This window comes from Acanthaster planci, linkage group LG17 (assembly GCF_054643075.1).
Source record: "Acanthaster planci isolate LZ-2023a linkage group LG17, COTS_SCS, whole genome shotgun sequence".
NCBI lineage: Eukaryota > Metazoa > Echinodermata > Asteroidea > Valvatida > Acanthasteridae > Acanthaster > Acanthaster planci.
This window is the reverse complement of record NC_141793.1, coordinates 1,180,268-1,208,183: the sequence shown is the minus strand read 5'-3', so window position 1 is coordinate 1,208,183 and position 27,916 is coordinate 1,180,268. Positions and strand designations below refer to the sequence as shown.

Genomic DNA, 27,916 nt, shown 5'->3' with positions numbered 1-27,916 from the left:
TCGTCTGAGGTTGCACGGTCTACACTGTTTATTTTCCCTTCCAATTTTCAAGCCATGTCTCGATTCCTAGTATGCCGACTTAATAGAGATAGCCACAGCAACATTGCTACGTTTTTAGTCTATGCCCATGCACGAAGCCTCAGACAATAGGAAAAATCTGGGGTTAATTTTGGGGGGGTTCGTTTTCAAGCTTTCGCAAGGTTATTCCACGGCGCTTTTCTGTAGTGTCACGCCAAGAGTGCCTACAAATACTCTGTTCAAAGTCGGGTATTGCGTGCAAGCATTAATGTTTTTTGGCGCGAGAAATAGAAAAAAATCCATTAGACTATCCCCTCTTTTGTCTGACGTACACAATTCAAATACGCAAAAACGGCACTTAAGACAGTCTTTGGCGTTATCATTCCAACCAAGCGACACGGATCCTACATGTTTCAGCCATTACAAGGACCTTTTTCCAGCCCAGTCTCAAAACACGTTTGAATTTTCCGGCAATTTCTAAAATTTAACATTCCGCGGTCTCCACCAAGATGGGAACATTAGTTGATTTTTTTTGTCGCTGTAGTCAGAACACGAGAGATTGTGTATACGTCTTTGATTTCAGCCCAACCTCATTATCCGTCGGCAACCGAACCGAACACAAGTGACTCAACCGAATCATGATTTATTGCACAGGTTTCCTGTCCCGCTCTTGTATCTGAAATCAAAGTCCATCTAGTAAGCGCGCCAACTTTGTACTCCTCCCGTATCCATAAACAGTCGTCTGTTGGTATGGGATTTTTAAAGTGTTGACGCCGCCTGCTGAATTTGATGAAGTCGACATTTTCACTTCAAAGTTCAACCGAACACTTAGTAAAGCGCTACGTACTGATGCTGGGACATCAGTACGGACATCAGACGTCAAGAACCACACAAGGCGTTTCAAATGGATCCATCAGCAGCTGGAAATGGCAAATGTAAAAATGTATCTGAGAGCATTCGACTAAGCTGAGGAAAAGATCTTGACACTTTAGTGTGAACAAAATTCTTCGCGGTGAAGACTGCTCCCCATGCTTTTGTTAATCAATCATACCTAAAACGAAAATCCTAGGCACCTTAAGCATTTTGTAATATTCTCTAGAACTCACAGAACTTCCCAGAATTATTTTAAGCCGAGGGCCTTTGTTTGCCAAGGAGGTTTATTACGAGCGAGCTGCTGGCCGCCTTATTCCTAAATCCCATGCGTTACCAGGCATTGCCAAGTCAGGGCTCATTTGATGGGCTGACACGAACCACAACCAATGCCTCAGGGTACCCAACAGGCACGCCACCTTGCTAGGTCTAATTAAGGTGGAAATGGCAGCTCCTTGAAAACGAAATTAGATTTTTCTTCTCAGGCTTAAGGCGCTTTTCCATATGTACGATTTGGGGATGCGTTGCTAACACGATATGTTCATGCGTTTCACTTTCACGGACACAAAATTCGACTCCTTTAACAAGGCACATGTGTGCGTTGCTTTTGGCCGTCAAAATTGCCCCGAGAAAGTGATTTTGACAGAATTATACGCAACGTCTGACGCAACGTCTGACGCAAGGGCTGACGCAAGGGCTGACGCGCATAATGGAAAGGCGCCTTTATTTGGACGAAATTGCGTAAAAACGTGCGCACGTGTTTGAGTACAAACAGGGTTTGTAGCTCTAAGGTACAAATAAAGGTGAGAAGATGTTCTTCTTCAAGATGAGGAAAACCCCTCATCAAATCAGAGATTGTCAATACACTCTTCCTTTTCATTCACGATATTTTGTGGCAAAACGTCACCTTTGGAACCTGAAAGCTTTGACGTAGGTTTGGTTTGATGCCACATTTACGTCTGTGCCATATCGCATCAAAATGTCGATAGGTTTGGTGAGTCTACGGTCTTTGCAGTCACGCACCTAAAGGTCGGTAGTTTGACGAACTCATCTCGCGTCAAAAATCGATTAATTTGGGTAGCCTACGTCTGAGTAAACATGCACAAAATTTATACGTGATATGCCGTAGATCAAACCTCTCAGCCACAAGGATTCAATTTGTCCTTGCACTTTGTATTGTCCCTTGTCATTGTACCAAAGCACGCACCTTACCCTCATAATTGTTTCGAGACACAGGAGGAGCTAGCTGGCCACGTTTATAAGGAAACCCTATGCGCCCTTTGAGTGTATCATTTGGATGATGTGACACCATGGCAACGACAGCACACACGAAGTAGTTTATCCCCTTCCCTCCTCCTAGAGACGCCTCCGCACGAGAAATCCTCCCACGTGTTCTCACACGTTCGGCCCGATCCCTATCTCACATTTTTCGTGATGACTTTCTGAATGTGCGTGCTTACAACAAGCGAATAATCACCACACGAGAGGTTTCCAGGCCTCTACCATACGAGCACACAAAGCAGTGGTCGACTCGCCACTGGTCGTTTTACTGTTTGAAAGCCCAGGCCCGTGCTTGGACAGTGTTCAGTCGCAGAGACATGTCTCAGAACACTAGTAATGGAGACAGGGCTGTGAGTCCAAACTCTCTGTGGCTGTGACAATACTGTGGCTCCTAACTGGCAAAATCCGAAGCTGAATCACAAGACACTTGATCTGGATATGGCCTGATATCAAAATATGGCGGGTGGGTCATTGTGAGGTCGAGTGCACACAATCTGCACGCACAAACACCCACCCCTACCTGTTTTACATTCAAAGTGTGGACATTCCTTTGTTCTCCTGTGGTTAAGGAACCTTGAGGAAAATGCTCCTTTTTCTCCTACTAGGATAATTCCTTCGAGCTGGATTTTTGATGGTGATTCCCTGGACTGTTCCTCTTCATTTTGCCACTTTGACCCCAAAATGCCTCTGAAGCTGTTTTTCAGAGAGGGGGAAACATTGTGTGGACACATGCGAGTTCACACTACACCATCGCACCCTACATTATGTAGACTTCTTTTGAGCAGAGGTCCACACTATGTATGCCACGCCTACACATAGTATAAACACAAATATATTGTGACACACTCTGTACTCTCCTCTTCTGCCGGCGAATTAGTATTTTATACCAAAAGTGCCCCAGCAGTCCCAACAGACAAACAGGTTGAGCGGTAAGTTGTACTGCCATGAATAAGTCATCGCTTATTCCACTGCTAGCAACGCAACCTTTACCAGGTAGCTATAATTTGTATAACTTGCTCACGGGGGTTTAAAACGTAGATGGGAATGGCTGTGTGGAAGTAGAAGGAAATGACAACCGCATTTTACTCCGTAAGGTTTGGCGTGCACGGAACACCTGTCAGGTAGCTTACTGTGGCGTCAAGCTATTAATTTGGCTGAAAACATTAGCAGATTGCAATGTGAATGCACTAACGCTCTTGCAGCTTCATATCCCACGGGAGATGGTGCTCCACTGAACTGTTTCAGTGTTTCAAGTTGATTAAAACTGCATGTAGGACCCTCACTTTCCATTAGAATAATTAGCCTCCAAATCAACCGTGTAAGAGGCTGGTTGCGTTACTCTGCCGTCCGAGAAGATGTCGTCCTTGACTGGTGCACGTCTTTGAGGGGAACGCTGAAGTTCTTAAGCAGAAGATTCTTTTCCAAATAATTAACCCGATTACTGTGCAGCTTGGCAATGTTCTCCCTTATCCCCTTGATTTTAGTTCTGTCCCCCAAGCACTATCCACTGTTAATCTACTGCTAGTGTTTGTTCTACATACATAACACCTCCTTTCCGGGCCCTACCGACGAGCTCTTGTTCCACTTTACCACGCCCACTGCACACCTTGCACTGCACATAGGGTTACATGCATTGATCACCGTTTACATGGAACCATGGAACCGGAAGTTAACGCACAACGTCAGCAATTGTCCAATGAGAGCCTGCAAATCGTGGCGCGTCCGCCTTTGTGACGAAGTCACTTACGAACCGGATCCAGTTCGTAAGGGACTTCGTCTTACACGCGGACGCACCACTGATTGCAGGCTCCCATTGCACAAACACAAGGGTTGCGCGTTAACTTCCGGTTCCATGGTTCCATGTAACTCTATGTGCATGTAACCATTGATCACCATCATATAGACTTTATAATGGAGATCAATTTACTCATTTCAGCTTGGCTACTGGGTTGGCTTGTCTTGGCGTTGTTCGTTTTTCTTCGTGCTACTCTCTTAAGTTATTCATGATAACACTGTAGAAACAAACCCGATAATTATGTTACCGGCCTGTCAACCAGTCTGCTCAATCTGGCAGAAATATAAACTCCTTGAAGTGATAACCAAATCCTTCCCTGGACACTGGAGGTCCTCGCCCTCTCTGACTGACACTGACATTTCATTAATTCCGGACCGGTTGATAAACGTCTTACGTCCGCACGAGGTTTGAGAGCGTCCATTTGCCGCCCCGTGGTGAACACCTGAAGCAGAGCGACTGCACTTAATACTACAAACTATACACCCAAGGGGAACAGCCCGAGAGACAGGTGACATTCGAAGAGGCTGTTTCCCTTTCCCAGGAAACTGTCTTCGGCAAAGAGCGGTAATGATAGTTCTTCAGCCGGAGACCCTCTCACTGCACACACTCTTTGCACCCTTAATCCAAATAACATCCCACAACATATCTCTTCTCACAAACAATTCTGTCTAAAGACTGTGTGATCTTTGCAACTGAATTCTGTATCATCGTCCCTATAATTTGTTTTTCTTTAAATTCAAAGAGGAACTTCAATTGCTAGGTGTCTTCGCAGGATTAACGCAGTCGTAAGTATGCCTTCTTATCAGCTCTCTCCCCCTCTAAAGACCTTCGCCTTGATAAACATTGCCTCGATGGCTAAATATTTAAACCTCTCTTTTGAAATAGCTCCATGACCAGAGGAACCGACGATATTGAGCTTTACAAACCCGGATGTGTTATCCCTCGCGCGCCACTTATTTACCCCCGAGCTGACAAGGTTACGGCATTGGTAAGAGGCTAGTGCTGACGTGCACGTGGTGCGCCTGATCGGTTTTATCCTAACAGTTCAAACAGTCTGCGCGAGCCAAGGACTGGTATTTCAATTGCACTGACAATGATCGCTTGGAGATGGCATGTGAAGAGTAAAGGGACAGCTTCACAAGCGGCGGTTGAAATCGAGAATGAATTACGCTTTGCATGTATTCGTACACGCTGGACTTCATAACGAGAACGCGGGTAAAATTACGAGCCTCATCTTGCACAAGTCAATCATCAGCTACACGTTAGATATTTCAAAAACCGACTCTTGATTGGAATCACTGTGTTTGCAGAAAAATTGGAAATGCCACAGAGCTCATGAAAACGGTGGATGCGACGCCATGCGAAATGTTTGTGTGCTCTACGCAGTAAATTTATAAACCCAGCCCGTGTACGCCAAATTGTCGGCCGTGAACGAGGCTTTGTGTCGCGATGAAGAAGACCCATGGCCGGAGAATCCTTGGCTAGCAACTTAACATCTGATTGTGTAAGATACATCTGATACCTGGGCAGGTTGATGGCTCTATGCTTGAGCCATGGAGCTCTGGATTGACATACTAGTCAAGTTATTTTCACTGAATCCACTCTGACGAAAAAGATTGAAGCTTGATGGACAAACTTCACTGGATGTACAGAGGAATATCATTTTTTGTGAAAAAAAAAAGAAAATCATTAAATCTCTGTGTTAACTTAATTCAAGAGGCCTCGACGTATCGAAGGCCCATCTTAAGAACTAGCTTAGCGATAAGCATTCGTCTTCTGAAATCTTGAAGTGTGAGATCAAGGTGTTAGAAACAACGGATTTTCGGTAACGATGGCCAAGTCAGCGTGGACAGACGACCTAGCCGTGGCGTCTCCAGCCCCGGTGGACTTCAGAGGCGCTCATATCAAGCTGACCAACTCGGAGGAGGAGACCACTCCCCCAACGCTTCCCCTCAGAGGCATCTTTGACATCAAGAGCAAACACTACGACGTGGTGCTGGAGAAGGACCGAATCAGTTGGAGTCTCATCCTACCGACAATGCAAAGCGGTAAGTCGACCACGACCATAGCACGCATATTGCCTTGACTCTTCATTGGCTTGGATGATTATATTGGCTTGAGTGAGTCGGCTTGAGTGAGTACATGAATTCGGATGACTATATTTGCTTGAGCGAGTATTCTGACTTGAATCCATCACACGGAGACAGTCATATCTTTCAGAAGTTGTTAAAAGTACAAAATTATGAGAGAAAATACTATTCAAATTGTTTTGTAGTTCGCAAATTAATACTTGAATACATGCCAGGTATAATTAAGGCATTGTTAGGTATATTTTGACGCCGTAAATGGCGCCTACGTACTCTCCGAGGTTGCCCTCCGAGAGTAACTCAGATGAATACAAGTCACGCATGTCGAAAATGAAACTAAAGATGAGACATATCAATCGCAGATGGTACCGTCCCATTCACATCGGATATAAACTAGCTATCATTACAAATATCCTATCAAATAATAAATGCCTCTATCAGTACTGAAAACAGCTGTCACCCAATCCCGGATTTATCTCAATCGGCCAATTTGGCAATGTTTCCATGACAACAAGTCATTAACAATAGCCCGACCGTCGACCTTTGGACCCACGTTTTAAAACCGAATGTGAATCGTTTATGTCATTTGACGGCACATGAAACGAGTTGGTCCAAATGACTCACGGACCGAACTGAGAATGTAAGAATTCTGTCCTCGCATGGCCTTTTGCCATATGCTTCTGTCGCTTTGTTTAGCTTATAGATTTTGCCAATGTTGACCTCCCATTATTGTTTCATTAGCCTGCCGTTGCTACCAGCTTTTTGTGTGCTCACGTGTCCGTTGGGAGACAGTTGGTGTGCGCATAACACTCGTTAAGTTCCGTAAAGAGTGCACCGTAATGCAAAAACGGGGGCCGCTCACAGACGCATGAAATGAATGTAATAGCTGGTATGGAGATTTGGTTTAGTTTATCATAACACCAACCGAATGCTACCAAGAGCCTCTTTTGCTTTCAACCTCTAGCTTTTTACACAGCCACTGACAGAATTGATCCGAGTTGAAACAAATTTTGATCTACGGTAGCGATCAAATTGACAAAAGGCGCCTACGTGCAACTGCCACACGGCTCATCTTTCCACTAGATTCTAGCCTGCCGTCAAACCACACAGATTGATATTTACGATTCTCCTTGACTGATTTTATGAGAAAAGGCAAAACAAATCGGTTCCCTCAAAATGTGGAATATTCCCGCGGGGCACTATCTGTGGAATAATGGTATTCAAAATCCTCTGGTGAAACAGAGTATACTCATGGAGTTGGTTTTACTATATCGTGCTTTTTATACAGAACACCATCTTACCCGCATTATTAATTAAAGTGGGATTTTAGCTACTCCTTCCAACCCTCTTGATTGTTCATGAAACCGTAAGAAAACCCAAACCGCAGTATTGTAAAATGTGATTGTGAGTAATCATTTTAAAAAACCGCATGACGTCATGTCTAGTAACGCATTCATGGAATCCTTGACTGAAGGTCATATCATGATATTATTACGGACAACAAACACCACGGCAATTCTCCAATACATTGCACGGAAGAAAAAAAAATACTATAGGGAAATCTGACATTCAAGACAGAGATACATTCATGATGAATTCTGTTTTGTCTCAGGGAGAAAATGGACACCAAGCAACGTATATTACAAACACTGTCATTAAACAATTCATGATATCCAACTTTTCATGGACCGTGCCATATGTGTGATTCACTGACGTCATTTCAATATGGTGAAAAGCTTCCAACGCGACAGGAAACATTTCGCTAATGATGAAGCCTTTACATCAAGCAGATCCAATTGGCGTATATGAAAAATGATGGTTCGTCTGCATTGTCCAGTAATGAAAACGACTTTACGTATGCCCACGAATTATGATAATACCCAACAGTGTCCTCTCTAAAAGGTTTATACTTATACCAAGCTCTATTACCTTAATGCGGCTTATGGGTGGTGCACAGTTCTTCATTGTAAAGACACCGACAATGGGCGCTTTTCTGGTTTTTACAGAAACACAAATGGGATTATTAGATACCGTTAGAAATGGTGCTGAAAAAACTCACGTTGGCGTACATCAGCTTTTCATGTGAGGTGAACATTACTTTTGATATGTGGGTAAAAGCAATTTTAAATTGATATATTATGCCCCAGTATTTCCGAGCTGCATGCGTTCCTGTAGGTGTACTATTCTAATGGTCACTAATAATGTTGCATTGTCAAGTACTGTTGACCGAGTAAACACCACTTGTCAGCGTGTGACGGATACACAGATTTGATAGACTGCTGTTGTGTCGTTGGATACAATAATGAAAGCATTCAACCAACCAACTGACGGGTGATCCCCCCCTCGCAGGGCGTAGGCGGAGCATACACGCATCGGTGTCCCTGCATGATGTGTACGCCGTCGGCATCAAGAGGGTGGAGAAACCGGGCAAGAATCGCGGGTACCCGGAGGGTGTGATCATCTACGTGGCCACGCCCAGCAAGAAGGACCCCAACGTGCTGACAGAGGAACGGATCACGCTGCGTTCTACCAATGAAGACAACTGTCAGAAGTGGAGGTGTGCCATCGATTCGGCCCTCAAAGGTAACCCTTGAATATACTGTCTTGGGGCTGCAGTGACAATGATCTAAATGTAGTCTGGTCACCCTTATCTAGTCGCTCTCATGCTTATCACATCAAGTTCACTCAGTTCAACAACTTTAGTACCATCCAGCTCACTGTGGAAAATCCCAGCCCAAGCGCCGCGTACGCTCTGCTGTTCTGCATTTACTGTAAATTGCAGTCAAAGCTGGTGCCGCTGGCTCAGTTTCCTGCACATTCCAGCTCATGACTACCTATGTCAACTACGGTACAACACGGGAGACTTGACCTCAGATCGATGGACCCAAACCAACTTTGAATCACCCAGATGCAAAATTAGGACGGTTGATCCTTCTCAGCCCCCCACAACACAACTTAACCCAACCCCACCCATGCAACCCAACCCAACCCAACCCAACCCACACAACCCAACCCAACCCACACAACCCAACCCAACCCAACCCAACCCACACAACCCAACCCAACCCAACCCAACCCACACAACCCAACCCAACCCAACCCCACCCATGCAACCCAACCCACACAACCCAACCCACACAACCCAACCCAACCCAACCCACACAACCCAACCCAACCCAACCCCACCCATGCAACCCAACCCACACAACCCACACAACCCAACCCAACCCAACCCAACCCACACAACCCACACAACCCAACCCAACCCAACCTACACAACCCAACCCAACCCAACCCAACCCAACCCCACCCATGCAACCCAACCCAACCCAACCCACACAACCCAACCCAACCCACCCAACCCACACAACCCAACCCAACCTACACAACCCAACCCAACCCAACCCCACCCATGCAACCCAACCCAACCCAACCCACACAACCTAACCCAACCCAACCCAACCCAACCCACACAACCCAACCCAACCCAACCCAACCCACACAACCCAACCCAACCCAACCCACACAACCCAACCCAACCCACACAACCCAACCCAACCCCACCCGGCCCAACCTAACCCAACCCAACCCACAGTGAACCCGTAGGATACCTTAATCAAGCTGAAAATTCACGGGAAGAACAACCTTTCAAAACGGTTTCGTTTCTATGTTACTGTCATTTCATTTAACGCGTTTCGATTGTTTTCTTTTATCTCTTTAGCAAATTTTACTAAATAATTCTTCGACCATTATACTTATAAAGAGAAAGAAGATTATTCTCTTTCCCATATACCTGAAATGAAAGTCCACGTCGCCGAACTCATAAATTTGCATCTCAACAATAGATGAGTTTAACTTTATTCCCGTCAAACTTTGCATTGACTGCAACACAATGACAGTAAAAAGCCTGTTTATTTCCGCAACGCACACCACTCGTTTCTAACCATTACGGTTATCAATAGAAATGAAGGGCGAAGCGCTCGCCAAAAGGTGGGTCGTGCTGAGCCCACTAATCGGTCCATTGAAATTATCAGGTCGGCAATTTTCTGGTCTGAATCATCGGAGAACCAGACTAAGTCAAGCGTACGGACGCATCAAAGTTTTTCTGCTGCTGAGCATGCTTGACTGTTAGAAAAGCTAAAGGATACACGGAAAATATGTGGATCTGGTCCACCAGAGGGTGACGGGTAATCCAAAAACAAGCCTCTGTTTCTGAGTAGGGTTCTCCTTTGTGCTTTTCTTCCTATTTGTCTTGTTTTCTTCCAAATTCAACACAGTTTTCAAATTTAATTGAAAAAAAGTACTCCTTTTCAAGTCATATCTCAAAAAATTATGCTTTAAACATTTCCATATTTCCCGCTCTTTCTCCAACTGGACGGGCAAATTAAAAGAAAAGTGCAGCAACCTAAGAAAAGCCTACAGCTTTTTACCATGTGCCGTGGGAAAATTATGCAACTAGAAAACTAGGCCGACCTGCAACTGTTTTCCCACTCATCTTAATTTCAAACAGGGTCGATCGAATCTCTTTGTTCTCGCGGCATATTTATCAGTAAAAGAATTAATAAAATACTGTTAGAACGGTTGGCCTGTTTTGGCCAATCGTTTCCACTAGCGAAGCTGGATGGTTTGTTTAGCTTACATACTCGCAGAGGGGACTCATTACAAAAAAATAATCCTTCCAAATATTCAGTTAAGCCTTGGGAAATGAACGTTACTTCAATCATCCCAAGCATGCATTTGAAATGAAGTATGAAAGAGCATGGATTGAGGTTTACGAAGGCCCATTTCTCATAAACTGTGAATAAAATCGAGTGAAACCTGAGAACGAGGTTAAAATAGGTTGACAGATTCTCGCTAAGTATACCCAATCATTGCCAAACGGCAACTACCATCTCTTTTCGATTGCACGACCTTATTACACATTTTGTTTAACTATTGGTCTGTCATTTTGAGGCACAAACCTCGCTTGTATGTTTCCAAATAACCTCCGCTTGTTCTAACAGGGGCGGACAAAGATTGTTTTAAACAGGGAAGGTGCGGTGTGATATATTTTATTTGCCAGAAATGTCAGCAAGTTCCAACGTGCATATACATCAAAACTGGAAACCGAAACCAACAGCTGCGGGAACCAAGCAAACACTACGTTAAAATTAATTTTCTACCAAGGAACCAGCCCATACTAAATGATACTGTCATTTTCAATCAGGGAATCGTCGGTCAGGTCAACGTACAATCCTTTGAATTTACATTAATTTGGTAGCACAAAAGAAGTGACAATTTTTCGTTTTCCACATTTTTCAATTAAGCAATATGTCAAAATTACATTTATGATGAAAGGGGCAGAGATTTCATGCATTCGTTCTGCGTTTCCATAAAGGCGCAAACATGCATTGCCTGTCCCTTAAACACCTATGAAACGTATTCCCGGGAAATGTATAAAAGTAGGTTAACTGGCATTGCCGATTTGATGAAGGGACGAGGCACTTCGTCACATTCTGAGTTTCGCGAGTAAACACGGTGCCCCTTCCTATAATGGAAAAACACATTGGAAAGAGGGACAGAAGTGAAGGAAAACTTCTCACGAAAGGATGGGCGTCTTAACAGCTAATTAATTAGGCCTACGGTGTTTATTCTAATTACTGCGTTCACGATTTTTTTCAAAGAATCATGCAAAGGTTTCTTTTACGCTTAAAATTGTTGCAAAGGTAGTAGTTTTTGCAGTTTTGAACAAAGCGAAACTTCTCTCGCGATTATCTCGAAAACTTTTTTTTTCAATATCCACGTGCCCGTCCCTTCGTCCGTAAACACGGTGACGATATATCTGCCAGCTGTGCTGACATATCCTGACTCTATATCCGAGTACGTGTCAAACACCTGAGAACAGTCCAGAGACACTGCGCTTTAACGCCGACGGTGTGAAGTTTACACACCCGGTGTCAATTTTCACTGTTGACGACTCACGTTTTTCGTGAATGCAACATTTATGGATTGGAAACCTATGTTGTCAAAGGTAGCCAGCACCTCATGTTATTTTGTGACAAAAGTCTGCAGTGTAGGATTTTCATCTCAGACAAACCCTATAACGCATCCAACGCTAATTCAATTTTGTCCTCGGTGACAGTCGCAACAAAGACTTCAAGATTAACCGAGCCAAATTCCAGGGTGTGAAACTCCCACCAGTCGTCCAAGAAACCTTCAGCAGTGTGAAACGTATGCATAAATGGCTCTGTCATCAAGGGTGCCCTACATTTTGGGAAAAGTATCGATGAAGCGTCTTCACAAACGCCGCGATTTTTCCCTGGCCCGGTTATTTTTTATCATGTATTGCTGGGTGGCAAATTTCTCTTCGGTCAATATTCTTTGCTCGGTATTTTGAGGAGAAAAAAGGTTCTACACAGCTGTGGACAGCAGTGTAGAGCAATTTGAGTAACAGTAGAACACAAACCCTTCGTAGATTAACGATGCCTGTACCGTCGTTTATTAATTATTACTGGCTCTGTGGGGCAGTTGGAACAACGCGCTCAATATACCAAGGTCATTCATAATTACACCGTATCTGTTTCTTACATCGACTGATTCCCCTGTCCAATTTGTGATGGAGAGAGTCCGTTGATGATGGATACTCCATGGTTCGGTTTTGTGTCTTATATCCAGAAGGAAAAAAGAGTAATTGCTCATAAAAATTGTCTGGGCATTTCTACTCAGCATGTTTAAGTACTTCGCTTTTTCATGCTTTTATAGGTATCGTATATAAGTACTCTCATCTGGTACTGAACTAAGGGCATGGGGGGCCTTCTTGGGGGTTCCAAAATTTCGAATGTTTTTCAAGTAACCTTTCATGGCCTTTTTGGAAGTGTGGCTACATTTTGGGATACATGTTGTTAGAAGAAAGCTTAGAAAATTAATTAACCCGGTAAATTGCCTTTCTCTTGTTTTTTTTTCAAAACAATTTTCATGGGCTCCTTTTTGTGGGTGCTGGGTGAAGGATGTTCCCCGTAGTCCCCTTGGATTCGCCCTTACCACTTGATCGTGGTAACAAAATTCTACCAGTCGCCAAATGTGAATTGCTGGTCGTGAAAACGGAGTAAGGTACTGGTGTTACCTTGAATGCCCAAACTGACGCACTGTAAGCAGAACGTAAGTGGAGTGCCTTCTATGACACGAAACGCATGTTTTTCGAAAGCAATTTACCTTCATCTTAAATTACCAGACACTTCGGGCGTAATACAGTCACGTCAAAATAAACGGATCGCAAAAGATCAACTTAATATTCGGACTGAGGGCTATTGACTTCATGCACAAGTATCCCAGGAGAAGCACTGATACCAAGGGAAGCAGCTCATACTGTTGGGTGCCATTTTATCCCAAATACGTTGGCATATGCTCCGTCCACACATAATATACCCTATCAACGGTGAACAGCGTATGTAAACCAGGTCAACTGCTTTAGTTGTACAGTTCGTGTCCTATGAATGTCCTACGAAAATACTATCAGGAATCATTTGTCTCAACTGCCATACATTTTGACACTCGCTTAAATGTTTTTTTTTTCTTAAAAGGGGCACGGGTTGTAAGCGCTCTCTTTTGTTCAGGAAGCCCCAACGTGGGCTCCTTTCGAGAACAAAATGGACAGAGGACCAGCGTTCCAGATCTGCTGTATCTGATGAATATTACACAGTCAAGTTTTTTCTTGTATACACAGCATCATTAACCAAACAAAATATCTCCCGAGCAAACCATTCATGGTAAAGACTCCTCAAATCTTCTCTGGGCTTACGTCAAAGCTTAATAATCCTCCGCCGAGCGATGACTTTAATTGAGAATGCAAGGCAGTTTATTGCAGAGGAAAACTCCCCGGAGATATCTGAGTTTTGTTTGCACGGTAACTCTGGTAGTGCATTCAAGGTATCCCTCAACGGCGCGTCTCTTATTGTGCCGATGTTGCCGCTTTCATATTGTAAGATAATGCAAAGGTCCAATGCCACCAAGAAAACAAGAAGAATAAGAATGCACGTGCTAGTACATGTATTACTCATAATATCTGTTATTACTTTTTGCTCATTTATATTTCATGGTGTTAGGCCTTGAAGGTAATACGACTTATCTCTGTAAAAATGGTCGTGTACAATCACTCCCTGCATGAGGAAAGAAAACAATGAATTCCGACAATTATCTCGATGGAGCTTATTGTCTACTTTATGCGTTTGAATCATCTTCGCAATCGAGCTTAGTTTGTGCGCTTTGCATTATGTCCCAAAAGCGGTGAAAATTTTACAAGGCTTGGCATTAATTAACTTCCTAACGAAGACTCTCTAAATAACTTCCTTATCGCACTGGTGGTAAAAGTGTGATCAATATTACAAAACTCTTCACTCTGGGGAATACTGAAAGCTTTATTACAGTTGATGGTATGGCTACATTGTTTGAAGAGATTAAAGGACGAGCCATCCGAGAACAACAGGACTGTATTACCTTGATCAGAGCAATGACTTGATTTTTTTACCTTTTCGCAATTGATGCCATTCAAAAAACCACCTAGCGCCATTTTTTTCTCCATGCGATCATGGTTTCTTGTATAGAAGTGCAGGGTTGGTCCAACAGGAGGTACATGCACTATGATTTCAGATTAATTCAGCGAACAATTTAACATAGGGATGACGGAGCTCCTTTCTTGCCAAGCATTAGTTTAATCACATCTCGAGTGTTTTTGGAGGTGTCGCTGGAACGGTATAATAAAAGCGGTGATTTCAATGGGAAAAAAATGAGCTAGTTAAGAAACAACCACCGAAGCTCTGTTGATTTGATAAGGCCTAGAAGTGCTGCGCGGGTGATAACCATGCTATTACGCTAGCCAACCCCAACGGTTTATTGCCGCTGCGTTCAGTTTTAAGAAGAGGTGGGACACTCTTTAATTCAATTCCAACAGGCGAGTGTGATGAGCGTGGAAATCTTCCGCCTTTGGCGGGTAGCAGATGGGGTAGCTTTGGGTTCATGACGGGCGGAGTGTAAGACGCTGAAGTGATGGTTTATTAATTTTCCCTGACATAAAAGACGTAAGCATTACTTGCTCAGCAGTGGTTAAAAACATGAGGGGTTTTAGCAATGAAACTTTGGTATAGTTTTTCATTGTGGTATTAATTTGTGAGCAGAGAACGTTTCGAAGTTGGCGCAATTTTGACAAACACAGCTTTTGCGTCCGTCCAACTGCAAATAAACTCAGGCACTCATCTTCGATCGAGCAATTATTATGACATTAGGCATTTTACAGAATGAAATCCCTCCTATAAAGTGGTTGCAGGCAACGTTCATAACCACAACCGCTAATGACGGAATGGGGCTCTCTGAAGATAAAATTCGAGTTACAGTTTAGACACTATAACCTGTGTCTGCCTTAATGTGAATGGATTAGGATTTTTAAAAATCCACAAAAAGTCCGAATTCTTTCAAGACTCAAAAACACGGACGTAGTGTCTAAAAAGAGAAATCATTGAAGAAGCTTGTGACAACATCATGGTACTTTGCAGTAATGCATTCTTCATGACATTTATGCCTCTCGGAGGTTTTTTAAATAACATGTACTTCAATTGCATTGCATCGCTGGCAACGATGGACAGAGTAGTGATAAGTTTCCACAGCGACCAGCGTATTTAATGCGTGGAGAAAGGAGATTCCTAGCGTGAGCCGCAGGAAAGATAATGAAAATTTTCAGTCGGATTGGCAAAAAGGCATTTTCAAAGCTGTGATTTTTCTGCAAATTATTTCCACACAGCAGGCATAAAAATTATGGGCAGTACAGGTCCTGTTACACTCGATACAATCCTAGCAGGGAGGAATGACAGCCTGAAGTGAAGTGACACGTCATGCCGAAAATACCCTAGAGAGAATTAAGGCGCATGCGCGCGAGTCAAACATACAGTTTACCCTGTGAAGCAAAGATTGCTCAAAATCAAGGGTTTTGCTGTTAATTCTACTGGTTGTGACTGATAATTTGCCTGGCTCAGGGCTAATCAAGCAAATGTAGGCCCAGACATAAATTTGGCGATGAATTACAGCAGCCACTTTTTGCTATAGAGTACCGAAGTGAATACGTCACACGCACAATTAGTGTGTAAAAGGCATTAGCGCGAGAACCAGCGCGTGAACCCACACGCGCGCGTACTCCATTCGTTTGCACTGCACTTTCTGGTTCACAGTGACGTCACACTTCGGTACTCTATACGTTATTTAATATGATGTTATCACTGTTGTTCGTAGGTTGCGATTATTATGTCACGAGAAATCCACCAAAAGTTAATAATGAAGACCCGTTGGGAAAGTTGCCCGAGCCACCCTTGGCTTGCATTTTTGCACGCACGAGAAAGAAACATTTCAGATTGTAGAATTTTTAAGGGTTGACTCACCATTTGTGTCTAATCACAAGAAGAGAGACTGTGTATATTGTATTATAATATTTCGTTTTGAGTCACTAGATGGAGCGAATGCATTAGTGGTAAGGCAGAACAATAGTTGGGAAAACGTTAATTCCAGACTGATTAACTTAACTGTGGTAAAATCTCATCAAGGATCCACTTAGAGTCACGTCACGTGACGAAAGACCTTTGCTATTAAACGAATTACAAATACAAGCTATAATCTGATTACGACTTGACGAAAATGACATTTTTTACGAAGAGGTGAAGATGGAGCTGTATTTAAGAACTGTGGGTTTATGTTTAGTTTCGCCGTGCGTCGGGAAATAAATATCCATCGCTCGACATGGTGTGCGAGCCATGTCTGCGGGGATTTAAAAAAAAGGTTTGATACCGTTGGCATTATTTCGATCGGCACAGACTGCAGCTTTTAAGATAGTGTAGCCAATACAGGCTTCCGTAGATGATTTTTCTAATGGCCTATCCAGTATCTTTTACTATGACTGCAAGATCAATAAGAATGCTGTAAAATTTTTCTATTTATTTTTGAGTGAAACCTGCAAGCTTTTTTGGTCACTTGAGTACATCATTTCGACGTAGCTTCCGGCCTGGATGTGCTTGTGCAAGGATAGGCGTGATTCAAGGCCTCTTCTACAAAGATTTTCCCCTTGGAATTACTTGAAGACACCGGCACTACTTTTGAAATCTTCTGCTATCCTTTCTGCTTTTGTGTACATTGTCTTGAAATCGCAGAAATGTCGGCAGCCTTTAATGAAACGGCGCGGGCCATGCGATTTCAAATCCGGTTTTTAATGTAGTTCTTATAATGCTCCTGCATTCAACTCAATTTTGAATTGTTTGCATAACAGTTTGGGAGGACATTTGGTGCCTTCCTGATTTTGTGCTTATGAGAACTTTGTACATTTAGATGAAAAAGCAAGATGTTACCCAAGGTAGAAACTTGTTACAACTCTGCGCTCAAATTTTCCACCATTTGGAATATTTAGCTGGTGTAAATTCTGTGTACCTTGGAGATCTGTAGTCTCAGTTCACAGACAGTAGGCCGACGAGGAAAGTTACCATACAAAAATTTTCAGTGAGCAAATTTAGGGTTTGCAATTTGAACGGAAAGTCTCAAAATGTCTAGTGTCTTCGTGAAATATGACCTCACAGCAACAGCGCCCTCGTTTGCCCAGGAAAAATGGATTTAAAAAATGTAAAAGAGTACACTTTTCATTGAAAGTAACCGAACAGAATTAGTTTTCTCTAAGTACATGAAATTCACATCATATAACCTATTAAGTATTATCTAAATTGTGACCATTGAAGTCTCGATTTTGACCTACATGAAAACCAAATTGCGAGAACTCAAAAGGACGTTATTTGGGGTCGGATTGCGCTACCCGGTTCTTCATTCACCTAACTCCTAAGGAAAATCCCTACAAAAAACACACGGGCACGGCCTTGAAAGAGATTAAGAGATGCATGTACCTGCATACGGTAAGCACTGCATTATGTGTGGACTGATGCGGCCCAGACGATCAAGTCTGACGTAGCCATTCGGGACAAAATTATGGATTGAATCGCGGCACATCAATTCCCGTGCGTGCCTTCCGCCTGAAAGCGGCGTCAAAACGACGTTTAAACAAGAGTCTGTTCCAATCGTGAATCTAAAAGTAAACCGAAAGCCATTTTCTACGATCGATGGACTTTTTGAAGCCCGATATGACAAACGCACTAGCAGACAGCATCATCAGTGTACTGAGAAAAAAATAGCAGCCGTAACCTCCCAGGATGCAACAACTTGTCTTTGTATTTTCTATCGCGATACGGAGTGCAAAGACATTGACCTTTTCATAATCAATATAATGCATTCAAGTTTCTTTCGAATGAATGAAAGAACCAAACAGCTATTTTTGCCTGTGTCATATAAGGGCTTTGCTATCCTACAACTTCAGTGAGAATTTTTAAGTCAGGATGTTTTCTGTGAGTGAAAAAGGCGGCATTTTTATGTTCATATATTGCACCTTCAATGTCAATGAGTAGGTTGACTGTGTTCCTTTATACACTGCTTAGTTTCCTGACAACTGAAAACATCAAAGTTTTCCCAAATGGAAAGTGAATATTACCTGTGAAATTTTCTGCTCCTCTCAAAAGCAAGAAAATTATCAAATCTATAGTACACATTTTGAAACGTTTAAAGTTTTCCACGCTTCCACGACAAACAAGGGCGTCGTTGCTGTGATGTCACTGGAGAAAGATACCGTTCGGAAGCAGTTCTGTTTAAACTGTGAACTGAACATTTTGTACATTGAAAAGCTTTAGGAGAAAACTTTACTTAGTGGCCAGCTACCGTAAACGGAAACAACGAATCACTAATTAGTAAACGAAGTTTACGACAACAAAACATCCTAAATCCTGGCACCTTTTCGCACTAAAATAGCTTTAAAACGTAACTGTCTGCCTTGGGTTATATCAGACGTTTGCTCATAAGTATGCGGTTAGCATAAAATAAAAGGGGCACCAAAATGCCCTTGCAAGGGCAAACAAAACCCAAAATTGAGTTACGAGACACAGAGAAACATATTGTTTTCTACAAGAACTGTATCAAAAATTACATTGCACGGCCCCTTTAAAACTCTGGACTCCAGCGTCAGTGCTTGTGCACCGTAGCCTACCTCATCCCTGTAATCCTTTCAACCTAATGGGGGGATAATGCGCCGTATAATCTTACACGGACAATTAACAACAACATTTTTAATGTTTGTTGACCAGGCTTAGGTGGGAGGCCAAGGAAACTTCGCGCCTTTGTGAATGACTGGGTTAATGATGGCGAGGCGACACGTGTTTTCTACTCCAAGGTGGTTCCGGTCTTCCAGGTGGCAGGAACAAGACTTGATGTAATAGGTAACAATACTACTGAAAGTGATGTAATCATATGGGTTATTAAATTTATTTATTTAAATCACCAACAGAGGTTGCCCGCCAATAAAAAAATACCCCAAATTACATAAACCAAACCAAAGTACAACTTCACATTTAAAACATAAAACAAATACAAAATATACCAAACACTGCACCAGCTATATTCCCTAAAGCAACACAAAGAAAGACGAGGACAGGGGAGGATGGAATGTTGGGAGGGGCGGGGGACAAGGGGAAAGATAACGGGGGAGGACCCAAGGGGCAAGACATGAAGGCTACGGGTAAGAAAGGAGAATAAGGAGAAATGAGAGAGACTAAAGCACCAAGGAAGGACCAAGCTTAAATACTGATAAATTAAAAATGCATTAAATCTCCAATATCTAAGGACTTGACATTGAATTCGACAACTGCTGATCATGTAGGTTAAATGGGAAGGTGTATGCTAGGGCCTGTTTTCGTTCCCTTTGGTGACTGGGATGTTGAGAACATGCATCCGTTGTGTACGACACCGGAAGCCAGTCTGATTCCTTCCTCCATGGTCTGATGTACACTTATTTTAAGTGCGAAAGCAACGCACAACCTCTCGTTTTACAGTCCTTTCTTCGCATAATATTGATCCTGGCTGTTTAGAATAATTTTCAAATCAAGCCCAGAGCAGTGCTCACCGTCCAAAAGAAAGAAGGGAATCGTATTTGTTTGTTGAACTTGACATTCAAAGTCATGATTCAATTTGTGATTTCTGTACAGAAAAATGTTTACATCTACTTTTGTCAAAAAACATCTTCAATCAGAAAATGCTTTTCTGAAAACAAGGGTGCAGTTTAATTGGATAAAAGACGGGAATTTATCAGGACTGTTGACAAGAGATTGCGTGACAAGTTGTCACTGTAGGTAAAGACATTGACGAGAATGTCTCGGTGCACACCTCATGTCGACACTGGCCTTATCCGTTGCATGAAGCACTTTAGCATGTTAATTGAATTTCTCGTTTATGGACAGAATAAGTTACAAATTAATATACGAGGTATTTTGGGATATATAACTGTTCTTTGTTAATGCTATGCTACCCTTCAATTAAACAGAGAGGAATAGAATCAGAAACCTGAGAAATTAATGAAACATGTATAACTGCCCCTATTAATACCATTTATGGAATTTTATATTTAAGATATCCTTATAAATATTTAGAGTTTTTCATTTCCTTTTTAGTGACAACCAGAGAGGGAAGCGCTCACCAAATCCTGCAAAAAGTCGACTTTGATGATTATGACGGGTAAGCTGTGAAGTGGATTCATTTTGATAAATATGGGCATGCTCATAAGAAGTCTTGACGACAGATGCTTACAACCATGACAGACGACAGTTTATGGTGACGCCCAGTCGGAGAGTGGGATTTTAAAGAACGCTGCAAAAGTGACATACGTATCTGTTGGTGGCACAATGTAATGCAGAGCTAATAGACAAAGGTCCATTTTCTTGAACCAAGATGATTTGTATGGTTATTATGGAGATTGAGAGGCCACAGATTAATGCGCACGTGGTATAAATCAGTCCACCGTCTTTTTCTTTAAATTACGTCGTACATAATGATGCACAATGTTGAGGATTCTAGAGGGTAAAACAGAACAATCCTAGTATGTCGACACGGGACTGACGTGTGGTTGGTAAAGAAACGACCCGCGAGGTGACGTAACTGAGGATGTCCTACCGAGGACACAGCTTGATGCGGACCTGGTAGAAATAACCCATTCATACCTCACTAAATTTATGTGTTATGCTAGGTTGGTGTGTGTCGGTGGTGAGGAAACGACCAGGGAGGTGATACACGGTCTGCTAGAAAGGACTCAGCTTGATGCGGACCTGGTAGAAATCACTCCTGATACCAACCTTACTAAGTGTGAGATTCCGCTGGGCATCATTCCAGTCGGTGAGTGGGCTTTCGGATTTGAGATCTGCCCATATGTTTAACTCTCTATAGCTCGTTTCTTCTGCATGCGTGGCTGTGAGAAATTATGAAAGCTTGAACGTCTGCTTTAACCAAGCATTTCAAAACACAGCCCAGGATTCAATTACTCGTTGTTGACACAGTAGACCGTCTACCGCTGTATTTAATTAACAAGCCATCTGCTTAAAATGTGTCCTTTACCCCCAGGTTTGTTCAACCTCGTTGCTCATTCTTCCCAGGGGACCAGCGATCCCTTCACAGCGGCAATACACATAATTCTGGGTAAATACACATTTTTAGACGGTCTCAGTTGACGATGGTTTCTTCAGCATTGCATAATATTCGCATAATCAGTACACAGGGCCTTTATTATGACAGCCTACAGTCAAAAGTGTTCACTCTGAGGATCCCATTTACGCATTGGGTAGGCGAGAACAGGAGTGAATACCAGTGAATTAGTGAGTGCACTTGGAGTGAAAGTCCTTTCAACGCACGTTATTATTGTTATTATTATTATATATTTCTGGTAATGACACCAAGGATTCCTCAAAAGCGCCCTAGGCACTGCAGCTCGCAAGCCTGAAGAAACCTGTAGAGAGGAGACAATGAGAAGCAGTTACAGGTTTTGAGGTGGGAGGAAAACCCAAAGGAACATTCTGCGTAAAACCCACGGAATCAGGTAGGGATTGAAAACCCAATCCACATGTGGACGGGCCGGGATTTGAACCTGGGCCGAAGAGGTGGAAGGCGAGGAAAGAACCACTACACCACCCTGAATCCCTGATACAAAACGGGGATGAAGTTTTCAAACAGACCTGGCAGTAATAGAGGGCTTGTGATAACTTTATCACATGGCTGATTTTACTACGCTTTTGGTTCGTCCAGGTCACCTCCATCCACTGGATGTCTCAGCGATCTTCCACAACAAGGAGTTCATCCGGTTCGGCTTCTCCATGATGTACGGTTTCGCTGGGGACTGTCTCCGGAGGGCGGAGCAAAGAGCCAAGGGCGTTATCAATGCAAGAGGGCTGGACTACGCTGTCGCCAAGTCGGTCTTCAAAGTTAGGTAGTTCTTTAGGTTTTTTGACAGTGTATAGTGTGTGTTTTGAATCCTTAAATAATTTTGATATGTTGCGTTACAGCGGCATGAGAATGTTCCTATCTGCCTTGACAGAAATACAAGGAATTGATTTTCAGCAATAGCCAAACTTTCACGGCGGTCTGAGACAACGTGTGTGAGATTCAAGTATTTGGCAAGCAATTATTGAAACTGTTCTGTCTTCATTTTTACAACAGAACTTACCGCTGTGCGGTTGAATATCTTCCCTGCGAGTCAAACGGGGTTTTCAGTGAGAGGTCACCTTGCAGAACGGGGTAAGAAGGAACTCTCCCTGACGAGAGTCGGGCTTAGAACGGCCCAAGGCACAGGTTGCATGTAACACGTGCCAGAAACTTTACTACAGATACCGTAATATCAGCACCATCATAATGCAACACATGATTTCTCGTGAAGAAGAAGCGATGGCAACATTGGAAAGAAATCAGCTCTAGGTAGTAATCAAATTAGATTACAGAATTTGTCGAGGCCATTAAGTGTCGGGTGTTTGGCTGACTGACCCTCAGGTGTGAGAGGTGCAAGGTGAAACACCCTAGCAACGGAGAGGCAGACAGGGAAGTCTCCTGGCCACTTACGGCAGGACAACGTGCTGATGACATGGCTAGTGGCTGTGACAACGACACGGGCCACGACAGAAATGGCCAAGTCAACAGAGGGTGTCAAGACATCGAAACGTCTCCCATCAGAACAAAAGGTTTTTCTGAAAACAAGTCATTTTTGAAAGAATATGGATAGTAAAAACAAAGAAATTTAAGACAAATTTAGTTTCAAGTTATAAAGACACATAAATAAGTTGGTGTCAGCCTATTCAAAACAAGAGCATCACTGCAAAAACTGTGTTTAGCCAGTAAACACTTTTCTAAACATTTTTTGGCTATCAGTTTGTAAACATGTTTAAACGCTAAGCATGTTTAGAATTTTAATGGATTGTATGCACTGGACATTGATGTTAAGGACTTGAACACTAAATATTTAGTAGCCAAACATTTTTGCAAAGTGAAAGCAAAATTGTGTTTAAAAGATAAACCCACTTTTTAGAGTAATGAAGAAGCAACGTAGTAACCTCAAAATGGTTTTGTGTGATTGAAATGCCTTCCACGGAACACGCAACAGTAAATGAAAAATCCTAGTTGAAGCTCACTTTGAAAAACGCATGGAAATGATTTTCACTTTTTCGGTCTGAAAACACCAACACTGTCTATGTCCTGATCCTTTCCATCGAGGGGAACACCAGTACGGAAACTACGGTACACATATAAAACTCTTAACTAAGTTTCGTCTTGTTTTAACTCTGTGGTTGCATTTCGCCTTAGCAGCAGATGGAACCGACAAGACTCAAGAGTGGATAAGCGTCAAAGGCGACTTCGTTAGCGTCGGCGCAATGACCCTACCCAACCTTTGCAACTGGTGCCCCGGTGGCATTTCACCTCTGACCCACCTAGCCGACGGCTGCCTGGATCTGGTGCTCGTGCGGGGCACGACCAGAGGAGAGTTCGTGCAACATCTTAGACGCCATGCCAGTGACAAAAATCAGGTGAAGTAAAAAATCAAATATAGAGGGCGCGCGGCAAAATACTAACATGTTCACTGTGTATCCAGCCCAGTAGATACAGAAACAAACTTAGCCAACTGACAGTCTTAAGAAGCTCAATAAACTTAACCGGCATATTTACCAGAGATCATGAAGGTAAATTTATATCTCCATGCTGGGATGTACTCACGAAACGAAGTTTTGACGTCATTACACAATGTCAATAATTTTGTTTTTTTTTCTTGAACATCTGCGTAGCAGAAGAGCCAAGGCTTCCTTGTTTGAAATTCTAAGCTCTTGGAGATATATTTCTTAATTGATGTTTACTTCTGGTTTGTTGGAAAGTTCGACTTTCCCTTCGTATCCGTACATCGGGCGAGGGCAGTCAGGTTCCATCCCCTCGGAGCGAACGACAAACCGTGCACAACACTTTTCGACAAGGGCCAGGGCGAAGGGGACACGACCTGTGGTGAGGAGGCCTCTCTCGAAGACGACAACGGGGGCGCTGTGCCTAGGACAGGCAAAGAGTTCTCGATGTGGAACGTTGATATGGAGCTCATGGCCTCGGTTCCCATGGAGATCAGGTAGGACGGAAGTTCGACAAACTATTTCAGATGAGCCCAAACCGACACGACTGTACAAATGAAACAATTGTTCCGTTAATCTATGGGGTGGTGTGCTATTTCAACTTGCCATGGTCACCTCTCCGTGAACTGCGTCCACCAACATTAATTCCCTTCGTCTTGCTTGCTCCTTTCTTAGGGTACATAAACAGCTTCTGACAGTTTTCGCATCTGGTATCCAAGACACAGACCACTCAGCCCGGAGCTGTAGATGCCTCTGACGTACGTCATCCAGTCACCATGGCGACTGCCTAGAACAAAAGCCTCACGGTCCCTCCAAATCAGACATGAACTGACTCGTTAGTAGTGCTGACTATCACGTTGAGGAAAGATACAGTCACTCTGAACAACCTGTGTTAGTTCAACAAGATAAAAGACGGCGTTACAAAACACTGATGGTTGCGTACAAAGCAACACTCACGTCTTGACAGCTGCGCGCATGTCCACCTACTTCTTGCCATTTGATTTAGTACCGGCTTGTCATAACCAGCTCGTCCCCCTTTCAAATTGGAATCTCCGCGGAGAGTGATGTGATTTTTATATTTGAAAAGCCCTCAATGTCTTCGAATGCATCTACTGACGTTGCTAGGCAACGCACAGAGGTAGCTGAGTGAAAAGTTATTATATAGCCACGTGATATTTAGGGCCCGGGTTTTGGCACTGTGCCAAATTCTCGTTCAGCATTACAGTGATTCAAGCGGATGCGACATATAGGATCATATTCGGCGTAGCACCTGTGACCTTGACCATGGAGTTGACTCGACAATAAGACCTTATCACAATGATCCATCTAGCTGATGGACCGTTCTGGAATGGGCAGACTTTCAAAGTTGCGTTTATGAGATCTAAGCATCGATCTCAATCTGATGACACTGCAGCTTGTAAATCTGTTTCTCGAGGAGTGCATTGCCCGGCATTTAATCATGATACATGCCTGCTGTTCAGGTGGTACCGAGGTATCGACTGATACAAAAGTTGTTCAGTGGGGCAAAGCTTTATCGATGTATTCATTTGCGTGTACGAGTTTTGGACGTTAGATGTTAAAGGAAAAACTCGACTTTTCTTGAATCCGTTCACATCAAAATCTGACCATACCGTTTTGTTACCAACAGGAACATGATCAATGGCTGGAGCTTACTATGTTGCACATTTTCTGACTGTTTTGTCCAGTTTTACGACTTGCGCTTCCAAACTTTTGATAAATCTGTTAATTTAACTGCCCAGAGAGTGCACACTAGTAACTGTAACCTTTGGGAAACAACCGAGGAGTGAACGATTTCATTTTAGGTGCGCTGTCAGAGTGATTTCATAGTCCTTGGTAAATGAGATTAAGTAAAGGAAAGCACGTAACTGAAATCTACAAATAAAATTTTCTCAAATTAAAAACAACGTCGGTGCCCTTTTTGAGTTTAAATTCTTCCTTTCGATTCTGCAAAAGGCTTTAATATACGGCAACTCGTCTTAACTCCGACGACGAAAGATGGGGAAGTACGCCCTCTTAAGGCGCTATACTTCTAAATTGCGGTACATCTTTAAGAGCGCCATTGAAGAGAAGTTTACTGTGACTTGTATGCCATCGATTTCTTTTCTGGAAATCAATTTGTGGCGCATATACAGAACTTACTATGATGGCCTATGATGTTCAGTTGGAAACTTATTTAGTTTCCAACTATTTTAGTTTCCTCTTAAAACTGTTTAGTTTCCAACAATGTTGCAATGTAATACAGGGATATAAATACAATCGCTGTGCATAAATATAATATATCCGCAGACAATGCCAGGAAACGAGTGAACGAGGTTAGCATCCGTTTGTAATTGGTTTGCCGCCACGGGAAATCATACTGCTACCAAACTTTAATAGCAATCAGATCGAGGTCTATCTCTTGGTGACCATTTTGTAAAAGCAAACCCCACTGTACGTGCGGTGCTCGGGTGTCTCTTGTACAACTGTTTTTGTATACATTTTTTGTTTTATCTAAGTTGGGGAGCCAAAAGGAAGCGATGGTGGTTCCTCCGCTCTCCCATCGCCTTTCCTCCACGCTATTTGGTCAGAGGTTCTCAGAACTGTTTTGCCGTTATAGCTTCTTTAAATTTGACACCCGGATGCGATTTGAGAGGTGACTCACCTGTCGGCATCATGGCTGTATGGATTCAAGTAGGCCTATCAATGACGCACCGTCAAAACAACAACATGACATTTCTGGAGTGATCCCCGCAAATATGGTCAGCAATCACGAAACACAGTGAGCTACATCCCTCCTCAAACCGGAGAAGGCAAAACTTGTTTCACTGCTTGTTCGTATTTTTGTGAATTTCTTCAAGAACAACACTGTTTTGCAGAAAATGTTCTCGGGTGGCAAAAGCGAAATGAACGCAAACTGGAGTACATGGAACAACATTCATAAATATCTCAGACACTTTTTCTATTCCTATGCCTATGGTCGAAACGTGTCACGTGACCGTGTATTAGCATTTGATAATGCCCGCTGAGAAGTGATAACGCTGCGTAAATCACGTGCTGGCACATGGATACGAGCACTGATCTCCATCATAAAGACTTGGTAGGACATCGCGCATTGTTTGTCTTTATAATGGAGATCAATGGATACGAGACGGTTTAATCGGGTCTAATGGGAGACTTCGCGAAGCTTGGTGGCGACAAACATACTGGTCTTTTTTACCAGTTCTGAGCATGCGCGCGGTGTTTTGAGCATGCGTGCATAGTCCTAGGCGCGCGAAATACCTTGAAAAGGACAGGTATGTCTGCTGCCACCAGCGTCTCAAAGTCTCCCAGTTAGGAGTCTGTGTGCACGCGACGCGCCACGCTCGCGCCAAATTCATTGAAGGGGATTCTATTGGACAACTTTCAAAAGGTCCTATACCATAAAATGGACAGGGGTGTTCGGGAAAAAGAAAGTTAAGTTTTAGAATAAAATCGTGGGAAATCCATCATATGTTGACCTCTATTGACTCTCCAAATAATAAGGTATTCATGAATGGGAATAAATATGTGCTTGGCCGGTCTTTTTAAACTAACGTTTAAGACCTTGTTCAGGAGAACGAACGCTGAAAATACCTTCGCCTGCGACTCGGGCATTAGTCGCGTCCGTTCTCCTGAGCAGCATAGACATAACTTTTCCCTAAGTAATGTTTCAAAGTGAAGACAAGGGTTACAAATGTCTGCAAATCTGGGAGGACTTCTACAGACCTCTACATATTTGCGCCCCTGATCAGTGCATGCAGCTGAATCGAGGTGTAAACTACGGTCAGTCCATCGTTTGCATGGTACACACTCCCTCGTGTGGTTTGGACCGG

The 27,916-nt window shown here is 43.0% G+C and overlaps 2 protein-coding genes across 3 annotated transcripts in view; one reads left to right on the top strand and one right to left on the bottom strand.

Annotated features, from left to right (window-relative positions):
• LOC110976735 (sugar transporter SWEET1-like) overlaps nucleotides 1-27,916 on the bottom strand; it is a 46,779-nt gene that overhangs the window by 8,712 nt on the left and 10,151 nt on the right. The window lies entirely within an intron of this gene.
• On the top strand, nucleotides 4,970-25,990 carry LOC110977141 (ceramide kinase-like). Of its 2 annotated transcripts, none has more exons than XM_022231008.2 (12): nucleotides 4,970-6,012; nucleotides 8,401-8,634; nucleotides 19,236-19,367; nucleotides 20,595-20,658; nucleotides 21,167-21,312; nucleotides 21,538-21,612; nucleotides 22,216-22,396; nucleotides 22,627-22,704; nucleotides 22,954-23,141; nucleotides 23,764-23,981; nucleotides 24,324-24,562; nucleotides 24,741-25,990. In XM_022231008.2, the coding sequence occupies exons 1-12, from the start codon at nucleotides 5,796-5,798 to the stop codon at nucleotides 24,820-24,822; spliced, it is 1,854 nt and encodes a 617-aa protein (XP_022086700.2). In that variant the 5' UTR covers nucleotides 4,970-5,795; the 3' UTR covers nucleotides 24,823-25,990. The 2 variants fall into 2 exon arrangements, with proteins under 2 accessions (XP_022086700.2, XP_022086692.2); XM_022231000.2 differs by having other exon boundaries at nucleotides 23,761-23,981.

Bases quoted from the DNA above. Each gene is read 5' to 3' on its own strand.
- LOC110977141 (XM_022231000.2), top strand. From the start codon at position 5,796: ATGGCCAAGTCAGCGTGGACAGACGACCTAGCCGTGGCGTCTCCAGCC. The intron at 21,613-22,215 runs GTAAATACACAT...TGGTTCGTCCAG, and splicing joins GGCAATACACATAATTCTGG to GTCACCTCCATCCACTGGAT. The intron at 23,982-24,323 runs GTGAAGTAAAAA...TTTGTTGGAAAG, and splicing joins ATGCCAGTGACAAAAATCAG to TTCGACTTTCCCTTCGTATC.